Raw genomic sequence first — 10,662 nt, forward strand, 5'->3', positions numbered from 1 at the left:
ATAAAAAAAAATAGCCGAGAAGTTTCGAATTCATTATAGTAAGTTTCTTAAAGTGACTGTTGGCTAACGCGACTCCAGCAGTGATGTCATCGATCCAAGATGGCGGATACCGGTCACAAACTCTGACGATTTTTTCATTGTTTTCATGTTGTTATTTAAATGTTTAACATGTTATGAAATGTGAGAAGTGTTAAATATATCAATATACTCAGTAGCTAGTTATTTTTTATTATCTTCCCAAAGCTCTGAAGTACCACGGAATTCAAGGAGAACAGTATACTTTAAAGTCATGCAGTTTTAAAATATATTTGATGGATGTAATAACATCGAATTTATGTTAGAGCAGTTCTTTTCGTCTGTTGTTTTGTACAAAAGCAAATCTTAAAACAATCAACATCAAGTTCAAGGAAACCTTTGCACAATAGGATTGCCATTTTCTAAAAATCGTCCATAAATATCTTTATTTGAACATATGCAACTTTTTTTCAAATTTTATTTTTGGAAACGTTAACTGGTTAGGGCGTTGTAACTACCTTTGGTGTTTAAAGTAATTCTTAAAGTTGATAGTTTCACCCCTTAGTTTGAAGTAAAAATATGAAATGGTATTTTCATTGTTGTTATTTCATTGATAAAACTCCATATTTCATCGACAAGATTGAAAGAAATAAGTTTAAACTAACTCTTAAGTTACTTACTTCGTCGATTATTCGTAACTAAGCTACGGTATTGCAATTATCACATGGTAAACACATTTGGTAGATTTTCTTGGCAATATTATTTTAATGATGGACAAATCAGCATGTTTTAAGTACAGTCAGTCCATGATTAGTCCAAAATTGAATGCATTATGAGTAGATGTTGGCAATAGCCAAAGGTGATTCATTGCCAATGTTCACTGCAAGTAAGTATTTGTTTAATTGTCACAAGAAATCACAAACATTCTGACAAAACAAAGCGTTAAATGCAATAGTCAACCAGTACGAATTCACGCAATATGTAATAATAACAAAGCGAATACAGCAAAATTTTAATATATAAAGACAAATGAAGACAAGACAAACTAACCACGGCACTGTGAAAACACCTTCAACGTATGGTAACAACATTTAGAATACAACTTTAATAATAAAATCAAGCAATAACAAATTGGCTAAAATATAAATAATTAGTACATTTAGAAGTTTAGATAAATAATGTTTATCTTATTATGAAGAGGTTGAAATAGTTACACTGAATGGATATCCACAGTCGTCTTAAGGACCAAAGCAGAAAAAAATATTTAAAAAAAATCACTTTTAATTTAGCTTTAAAGTTTAATATTATGCTAGCATAATACATACACTTGTTATAACATGGTGTACTTACGAGTTGACCAAATTTTACCAAAGATTTTATAAGGATTCCAATGCATCGTTTACGGAAATGTCTTTATGCAAAATAAATATGTTTGTGTGTCAAAATAGTCAATACTACTCAATCTACAATGTTGTGTGGATTTGTGGTGATTGCAATTACTTTAAAAAAAGATATTTGCATTTTTATAGTCAGGAAATTAATTTAATACTTATGTGAAAAACTACAGAAACAAGTTCAGTAGCCAAAAGTTTAAACATAAACCCCGTTTAATGGCACATGGTAAACGCTAATGACATGGAACACAAACACAAAGATCATAAACATGGAAGAAAAGCACAAAACTCCACAAACAGCACAGTGCATATATACTAAAAATACTAGGTATATTTATCAAGGTTTGTTGGGTACTGCCTTGGAACGGTCAGTAAAATGTAAATTTATTGGGGGATTAAACCAGTTTACTTGCACAAACCTCACTCTCATCCCAACAATTCTGAATAAAGAAAAAAACCGTAAAAAGGTAAATCTAATCTAATCTAATATGAATTAACTTTAAAATAAAACATATAATAATATACTAAAAGGTAAACCCCAAGTACTTCATTGATTAGAGATCCGAACTCTATCTGCAGAAAGAGGAATACAATTCAGAGTACTTCATGCAAACACGTTTCAAAGATACGATGCAGTCATTGTTTGAAACTATGAGCATCCCACATAGTCTGCCTTAGAAAATAAAAGGTTAAAAACTGTGTGATCATAGAGTTTCATAATAAAAAGCATCATTGTACTTAACCTGGGAACACATATAGAAAACATTATCAAATATAAAAGCGACATCCGTTAGTTAATATTTTCTTCCAAATGATTACGTATGTAAAATATTTGAAGAAATTGACGTCACATGCCAAAACATTTCGAGCCAGCCAAAGACGGTTTCAAAGATACCATGAAACAAATTTAAAGGCATATGATTTTTTTACATTCATTAATAGTAACGAATTTTCACTCTACATTAAAATGCAGCTTTTAAAACACGCAACTCTTTCGTGCATAAAAGTATGTATGTTCGAGCATAAATGATAAATTGTATAATAACTGCGGTGCGGCAGAATTAGTTTCAGTCATTACTTAGGGAATCCTGGGGACAAATAAAAGGAGACCTGGTGATTTCGTAAGGTTTGTAATGCTCACATTGGTTGATGTGATAAATGTCCATCGTTGCATTTTTATTGTTTTGGGCTCTTGGCAAATCTTTAGTTGTATGTATATTTGCTCTCTCATCAACGATCTCCTTGCTGTCTAAATCTTTTAAGGAACGAATTTCTAGATGTCGCCTCGTTTCCCTGTTCGTTTTGACCTCCTTTCCGACCCTCTTGATCCATTTTTCAGGGAAGATGCTTTCGAAGAACAAGATCACTGAGAGACGTTCGAATGTCCAATGTCGATCGTGAGTATGTTTATTTCCAACATTTCCAACGAGTTCCGAGCATGTTGTTCCCATCATAGCGATCAGAGCATTCAGAATGACTACAGTTGCCATGAGAATGTAAAGTATAAAGATGGCGACGCATATTCCGGGGCGTCTAGTATCGTAAAAACTTGGCGGGTCTCCTAATCCAGCTATCAGTGTTATCATCGAGATCAAGGTTTTGCCGAAGGTGGAATATCCGTCATCTTCTGTAGAAGACGAGCCCTGAACTGCCATATACATCGCCGTCCCGAATCCAAGAATTATAAGGAGAAATATGAATATAAACCGAATTACATCGCCAAAAATCACCTGTTGAAGAAAAACACCAAAGAAACTGAAATACTTGAAAACTCTGAGGAAGAATATAACGAACAGCCATCCAAAAATCATTGAGATGTATAAACAGTATTGTTCGTATTCTAAATCTGAATGCATCAGCAATGCAATATCTAAAATAAGACTTATTGAAAATAGCGTCATCAACCATCTGTAGGATTCACAACTGTAGGGATTCGGTTTTGCGGTTTTGGCCCATTTCCAAATGGTACGCAAATATTTCCGTATACAATTTGAATATGAGATGCTTACTCTTCGATCTGATTCCTTTTCATCGCAAACTTTGATCTGATTTGTTCGCTTTTGCACGCTTCGATCTAATTCCTTTCCGATTGCCAGTTTCGATCTGATTCCTTTTCTTTTGCAAGGAACGCCATGTATGATGACTTTTACAATTTCGGGCAAAGCGTAAATAATCCCCCAAATCAAGGCAATAAAAGCAAAAACTCTAACAGTTATACTTCTATTCTCCTCCTCGTCATTGGCATTCTGTTTCGATCTTTTAATTGCATACCACGTGAGGAAGCCCATGAATACTAAGTGCAAAATGAACCAAATATACACAATAATTCGGTAGTATTTCCATTTCTTATGAATAATTTTGCTGATCTGAGGCGTACGGATGAATGGGAATGCCTGCGAAGGGTGAATTTCGAAAAGGAACTGCAGGAGGGATCCTGAATCTGCAGGGTGATCACGAGCAGTGCTTTGTAAAACAGGGTCCAATTCCGTGATATCATACGTTTTTATGTCGTTCAGGCCATCGTTTCCCTGTTCAATAAAGTACGGCTGAAATAAAGAGCATTTTTCTGTTAAGATTAGTTTTTTATGCGTATAGAACATTGTTGTACAATAGATTCAAAATTCAGAGTTATTTTCGTTTCATAATTTTACTTATTCCCGAATAGGATTGGTTTTTCAATAGTTATGGTTAGTTGATGTCAATCCCAAAACGAGTCTGCTACTCCTACAGAATGACCCGTTGGTGCATCACGACATTTAACTAGGAATTTACGATATTCGCCTTGTTCAGTGGAATTCAAAAGCATTTGCTATTTTGTTTGTTCAAAGGTTATTGCTTTTGTTAGATTTCTTTTGTAAATGGGGAATTTCAGAGCTAATTTAAAAAAAAATCAGGGTCATTCGCCGCGGTGTATCGGCTACGACGAAGAATGGTTAAAATGCGAAAGCTATTACTATAGCAAATAATAATTGCAGTTTACTACACTTCTTAAATGTTCATTTTGGTAATCCAATATTCGAATATTCGATCGAAAGAATTACCAGATATTCGAATATCAATTTTGTCATTCGTTTGCATCCCTAATAAATAGTGTTCAATAAGCAATACACCACCATGTATTCTATTATGTTTACAATATGTCAAACTTCTCCTTTCGTTGGTCATAAGTAATCTAACCAAGCGAATCAATGCTTACCTCCGAGTTGTAAATCATCCCAAATATTTTACAAAGACCATACTTTGTCGCTAGTTCTAACGGGTTCAGGCCCGAATTGTTTCTCCAACTCCAGAGTTCGCCGGGCGACGTGTCTTTTTTGGGGTATTTATCTTGTTTGATTGAATTTGCATGCTCCAATTTATTCGACGACTCCTTAGTTGGGTGTTCTTCTTGTTTATTTGAAGTTGCAGTCATCGGTTCCTGCGACGGTTCGTTGTTTTGGTCTTCTTGTTTGGTTTTATCTGCATGCTTCAGTTCTTTCGAAGTGTCTTTGGTTTGGTCGTGTCCTAGTTTGGTTGTATCGGTAGATTTCGATCCCTTTGAGGAGTCATCGAATGTATCTGCATTTTCCCCAACATCAGCATTTCGTGTCCTTTCGACTTTAGCCATGATCAATCTTAGGAATTCGATGACTTCGTCTTCTTTGTTCGGATAATAGTGAGCATACCTGGTAAAATAGCATAACTTGCTCATTGCCGATAAAAAGGGACATTTGCAACATAAGCAGTTTCTCAAATATTTAATGTTTATATGAAAAGCTACAGAAACAAGCTCAATAACCAACAGTTTAAAAAAACGTAGAATGGCACAGGGTAAACGCTAAAGACATAGAACACATAAACAACGCAGTGCATAAATACTATTTAAAAACTAGGTGTGTTTTTCAAGGATTCTTAGGCACCGCCTGGGAACAGTCAGTAAAATAAATTTACTTCTTGGGGTTTAAACCAGTTTGAGTGCAAAACCTTACTCTTATCCCTACACTACCGAATAAAGTAATAATGTTAATGGTTGGACTCTTCTAAAATGAATTATATACAAGTAGTTAACACAGCTGTTAAGCGGTGCTGAATTCTGCCTGATAAAAAATATGCGTTCCTAAATAAGAATACGTAGAGTATGGACTATAATTAAATACTTATTATATTACTTACTAGACCCATTCGTATAAAAACTATCAACTGTGTACCCATGCCATTAAGAGCGTTATTTTGTAGATTTGCAATATGATAAAGAAAGAACTTATCAAGATTGTTTTCTTTCGCATGTACTGCACTTAGAAAATACTTTGTTTATAATCGGCGTTTCCATTTTTAAAACAAATCTCAAAAGATAGCCTTTATGTTGAGGCTGAAAATGCATGTTCCAAGAGTACAAAAAGATGCAAAAACACGGTTCTTTTAAAGCGTTTTACCGTGTGTTCCCAACAACCATCTTAGAAATAGGACTTTTTGCAGACCGGGAGTGGATTATATATTCGTTATGGCCATTTTCGTTGTTTTATATACCCATTACCTTTGAGAACAGAGAAAACGAATTCTGCTATTAAAACATTTGTTTTTTTAGTGTTTTCCGTTTTACCACAACTTTAATAATAATGTTTCAGAAAATCAGTTACATATTACCTTAAGTGTGGAGACTTGGGGCAAATATGTACGTTTTGATTAAGTTGATGTCATAATTACGCGAAAATTCATGTACACAATAATCATTTTACATGGTACTATCGAAATGATATATAATCAACGATTTTCATTTTTCCATTGTAATGCCCAAATATACAATCATCAACGCATGCTCATTAGTTCATTGTTTAATATATCTAAATGTAAATTAAACAACGCATGATCATTTACTAATTGCAATATGGAATTGTTACCTAATAAGCGCATGGTATATATCGTCTTTCGTTGAGTTTGTTTCATATAAATCCGCCCCTTTATTCAGCAAAATTTCAAACATTTCTGAAAGAAAAAAATACTTTGCATTGAAAGATGAATAATAGTGTGGTGAACACGGATTGGGATCTTAACGAGTATTGTGTATAAATGCTTACTATTGTGTTCACGGGGTTAAATAAATTTGATTTTCCATGAAATCATTTTTTTTGTAATTGTTCTATAAGAGGTAATGCCCGCTGTCTTTGAAAATGTTTTCTCGTTATAGTAAGGAACAGTTCTTTCGACGCTTAATTTGAAAACAAAAGTTCATTTGTTTAGGATACAGTAAATAAAATATTTTTTAATACCTATGTTAAACGACAACGCAGCAGTGAACAGAGGCAGTTCTCCGATCATCACAGTTTGCTTAAAGTTTCTCCCTGTTGCGCATTCTCTGAATAATTCCTCTTTATCAACGCGCCCAATCGTGTCAAGCATTTTTTTGGCCAACTTTTGGTAATTTTTGCAAACTGCCATGTGGAAGGCGGTGTGTCCGTAGTATTTTTCGTCCTTACGCGGAAGACATATCAGCTTTGGGTATCTTTCAATCAAGCTCTCCAAGAATGTCTCCAACTGTGGGACGTAATTCTCGATGGCAATGTAAATAATATTTGTATACTCCGATTTTGTAGATGTCTCATTTACAATTCCGACCAAACCATTATCATCTATATTCAACTTATCTAGCAATGAGACTACCGATTTTACCCTCTTTCTGCTTATGTCTCGTCCTTTTACATGAAGATTGTAGATCTCTTTCACCTGATTGATAATTTTATCCAAAACCTCTTTAACTGTATCTTCAGGTTGCACTGTTACTTTATCTTCATTTGACTTCATTTTAAAGTTCTTGATGTGTTTAGTTTTAAAAACAAATCCTTTCCTCTACAAATGATTCTCCTGAATATGTATTAGCTCTGAAAATGTGTTCTTTTCTTTAGTGTGTTTCAAATCGTCGCACTTCGCCTTTTCCAAAGCCTACGTTCAAACTGATTGCATAAACTATTTGTTTACATAATGCCATAGCAAAATCCGATAATGGCAGAAATCCATTGTTAAAATATTATTGTATTTGCGCCATTGACAGAATACTCAAAGTATTGTTTTTTGTTATTGATAACAAGCCATTTCATAAAATTATACATAAGAGCTAATTATATGAAGTTTAATGGAACAATGTTTTAATGTCATACAGATTTAAAGAAATAAGCCAGTATATGTCATCGAAACATACATTTAATAATAAACTTAATTGACCACGTACTGTAAAATGTATGGTCAAATGGTTTGCGTTTCATTGTTAAACTTGTGGCATGGCAATTTAAATATCAATAACTAAAGTAGCCTCCCCCACCGATTGTCTGTGTTTACAAATGTAATGTACTTGCATGTACACATGTACTTGAAGATGTTGTTGAGGATTTCGGCTTGGACCAGCGTAGGGGTTATTCATCAAAATATATGAACTATTTATGGCAGAGAAGAATATCAGATAAATCAAGAGTTTGACATGGGGCAGACTAGCTAGTCATTGCTTTAATGGAAAATTTTGACCAGTGATAATAGAAAATTACTGATTTTTATAGTCCTCTTACACAAGTTCTTTTAAACACCGGACAGTCATTTCGATTGAATATGGCCGTACTGGGAATGGTACTCTCTATGCCAAATAGACAAAACTAATTTAAAAAGTGCTGATAAGGTGAATCTAATTGACCTCAACATTAAAACCAAAATTACTATGCAATATGAAATCAGTATACATCGCCGCATTTGTTATTAGAAATTTCCTATTGTAAGACAAATCCATAAACAAGAGGGCAATGATGGCCCTAAATCACTTATCTGAGCGAAAGTTTTAAACCTGTGTTTTTATGACATTTGAATGAGTTTGATAGTTTATGGTTATGCAATTTATGAATAATATCAAAACAAATGTCAAATTCCTATATTCTGATAAAAGGTAGCGATGACAGAACGATGAAAAACTTCGTGCATGCATACAGTACAGTTGCCTGCACACTGACAGCTTTTAATACAGATGCCTGCACACAGAGTCTTCTATGTGCATCTGCCTGTTCACTAATAGGACTTTGCTCAATTGTCTGCACATTGAAAAAACCTTGTTCAATTGCCTGTACACTGACAAGATATTGTTCAGTTACCAGTATAGCGACAAGATTGAATACAGATGCCTGCACATAGACTTGAGTAAAATTGGATAAGAGCATCAAAAACAGTGATAACATCAGCAAGTTTTCCCGGCTGTACTGGCAATCCACACGCGCAAGGTTCTACTAGTTGATATACCACTGTAAAATGGTTAGTTCTTTCAAAAGTATAACTTAAAGGGTAATCATATATATTGAAATAGCAAAATTGTAAGTAGCAAAATATACAAGAGAATAACAGCTTTTTACATCGATGTGTATAACTATGTCTAATAAAAGACATTTACCATATTCATACAAATTTATACTAAAATTGACATTTGATGGCGGGCATTTTGGATGCCATCTTGGATTTCTCAGCCCGTGCCACGCTTTGAATATTTTTGCCACCACTTGCATACACTACTACCGAACATCTTGGTGTATAGAATTGCTTGTCTCATGCATTTTAAATAATACATTATTGACCCGGACTAGTCATTTTCAATGATAATTATAAGCATGAGATTAAAAAGCTTTTCGTTGCTATGGAATTGTTTTAGAATAATTTTCAACAACACACACTTCAGAGAATGTTGAAAACATATACATATAACTTGCACATATTTACAAACTGTTTTCGCAGAAAAATTAAAGAATTTCAAGAAGTTTACAGGTTTGGATAGATTTCACTGTCGGACAAACATAAAATTCAGGGAAAATGGTTGCCATGGCGAAAAAAGCTAATTCTGTATAAAAAATAGTTTTGTTTTATTAAAGTTTTTTCGTAAGATTTAATTAAAAAGTAAACACTACGTACATAATGTATTTACTGAGGTCATGTTACAATTTATTTACTACAGAACATCGCTATTTCGAAGTCGTCGGAACCCAGCTTAATACTAAATAACGATTATTCGAAATAAACATTGAGAGAAATAATCCGAAGTTCCACCAACTATTGTCTCCGAAATCCTGCACATCCAAATTCTTCTCTACCGGCGTCACAAAATACTTGTGTCGTGAAATTTCAAATGGCTGCATTATACCATTGTATTTTACACTATGTAAATCGATGTTTAATAAAATTCCGAAACATATATTTTTTTATTATTTTATTTACACAAATAATAATATAATAGTACAAACATCCGTTAAAAAAAAACATCCGTTATATACAAATAATATTACTCAACATTAATTACTCTTTGTATTCGATACCGTTGTTTGCTCCATACACGCGCCAATTAAGCCAAGGCATTCCTTAAACCGCGATAATTGCACCTTATTATAACGTTAATTGGTCTGTCACGCCGATGTCAGGGTAGGTGTGAAAACATAACAAAGAGAGGAGCATGGGTCGTCTGCTAGCGGATTCGAAAATTACATCGACTTTTTTTGTGCACAGTTTCGAATTCGAAATAAAGATTGATAAATACACGTGAAAAACGTATTTGGGACCAAATATTTAGTTCGAAAAATCGATTTATTCGAAATAGTGAAGTTCAGTTTAAACATCAATATTTACATTGAATAAAGAAGGAAAAAATTCGGGACCGAAAAAAAAGTTCGAAATACCGATTAATTCGGTTTATCGCTGTTCGAAATAACGGTGTTCTACTGTAATACAATTTTTCTTTACAATATTAAGGGTCATGGCGGCCATCTTGGATTTTGGCAGCCATCTTGGACGAAATTGAGATGGGTCCTGAGCTTTTTTAACCTGAACATACATATGTAACATTTGGCAAAGTTTCATAATTTTAACCCAAAGTGCACAATTTGGTGAAATTTTGTCACGATATGACTGGACTATAAATCCATTTTTATAAAAAAGAACTTTTTCGCTACTGCCACGGAACGGTCAATGAAGCAATGACGTACTAGGGGTGGAGTGTTAAACGGAGATTTTTATCACACTCTGAATCAAAGCGCGAAGCGCTTAAAGACTATCTGCGCGCAAAAATGTGAGAGTTGCAAATTTTATTCGATGTTACAATGCATGCCCCTTTTAATTGTTTCTAAAGGTTTTTCGTTGCTTTGATTAGATATTATACGATAGGAAAATGCAATACATCATATTTATCACATATATATATGCACAGCGTATCACTTCAGTCGACGTATCCCCATGTATTTAAAGTTAAAATGCATGCCCCTTTCAA

The 10,662-nt window shown here is 33.9% G+C and overlaps 1 protein-coding gene across 3 annotated transcripts; it reads right to left on the reverse strand.

Moving 5' to 3' along the window:
- Positions 1-1,074: 1,074 nt before the first annotated feature.
- LOC128233999 (uncharacterized) lies at positions 1,075-9,583 on the reverse strand. Of its 3 annotated transcripts, none has more exons than XM_052947916.1 (5): positions 9,457-9,583; positions 6,656-7,264; positions 6,287-6,371; positions 4,606-5,074; positions 1,075-3,955 (listed from the first exon to the last, which is right to left on the reverse strand). In XM_052947916.1, the coding sequence occupies exons 2-5, from the start codon at positions 7,185-7,187 to the stop codon at positions 2,477-2,479; spliced, it is 2,565 nt and encodes an 854-aa protein (XP_052803876.1). In that variant the 5' UTR covers positions 7,188-7,264; positions 9,457-9,583; the 3' UTR covers positions 1,075-2,476. The 3 variants fall into 3 exon arrangements, with proteins under 3 accessions (XP_052803876.1, XP_052803877.1, XP_052803875.1); XM_052947917.1 differs by lacking the exon at positions 9,457-9,583 and having other exon boundaries at positions 1,075-3,139; positions 3,419-3,955; positions 6,656-7,313; XM_052947915.1 differs by lacking the exon at positions 9,457-9,583 and having other exon boundaries at positions 6,656-7,313.
- Between the last annotated feature and the right edge of the window lie 1,079 nt (positions 9,584-10,662).

This window comes from Mya arenaria, chromosome 5 (assembly GCF_026914265.1).
Source record: "Mya arenaria isolate MELC-2E11 chromosome 5, ASM2691426v1".
NCBI lineage: Eukaryota > Metazoa > Mollusca > Bivalvia > Myida > Myidae > Mya > Mya arenaria.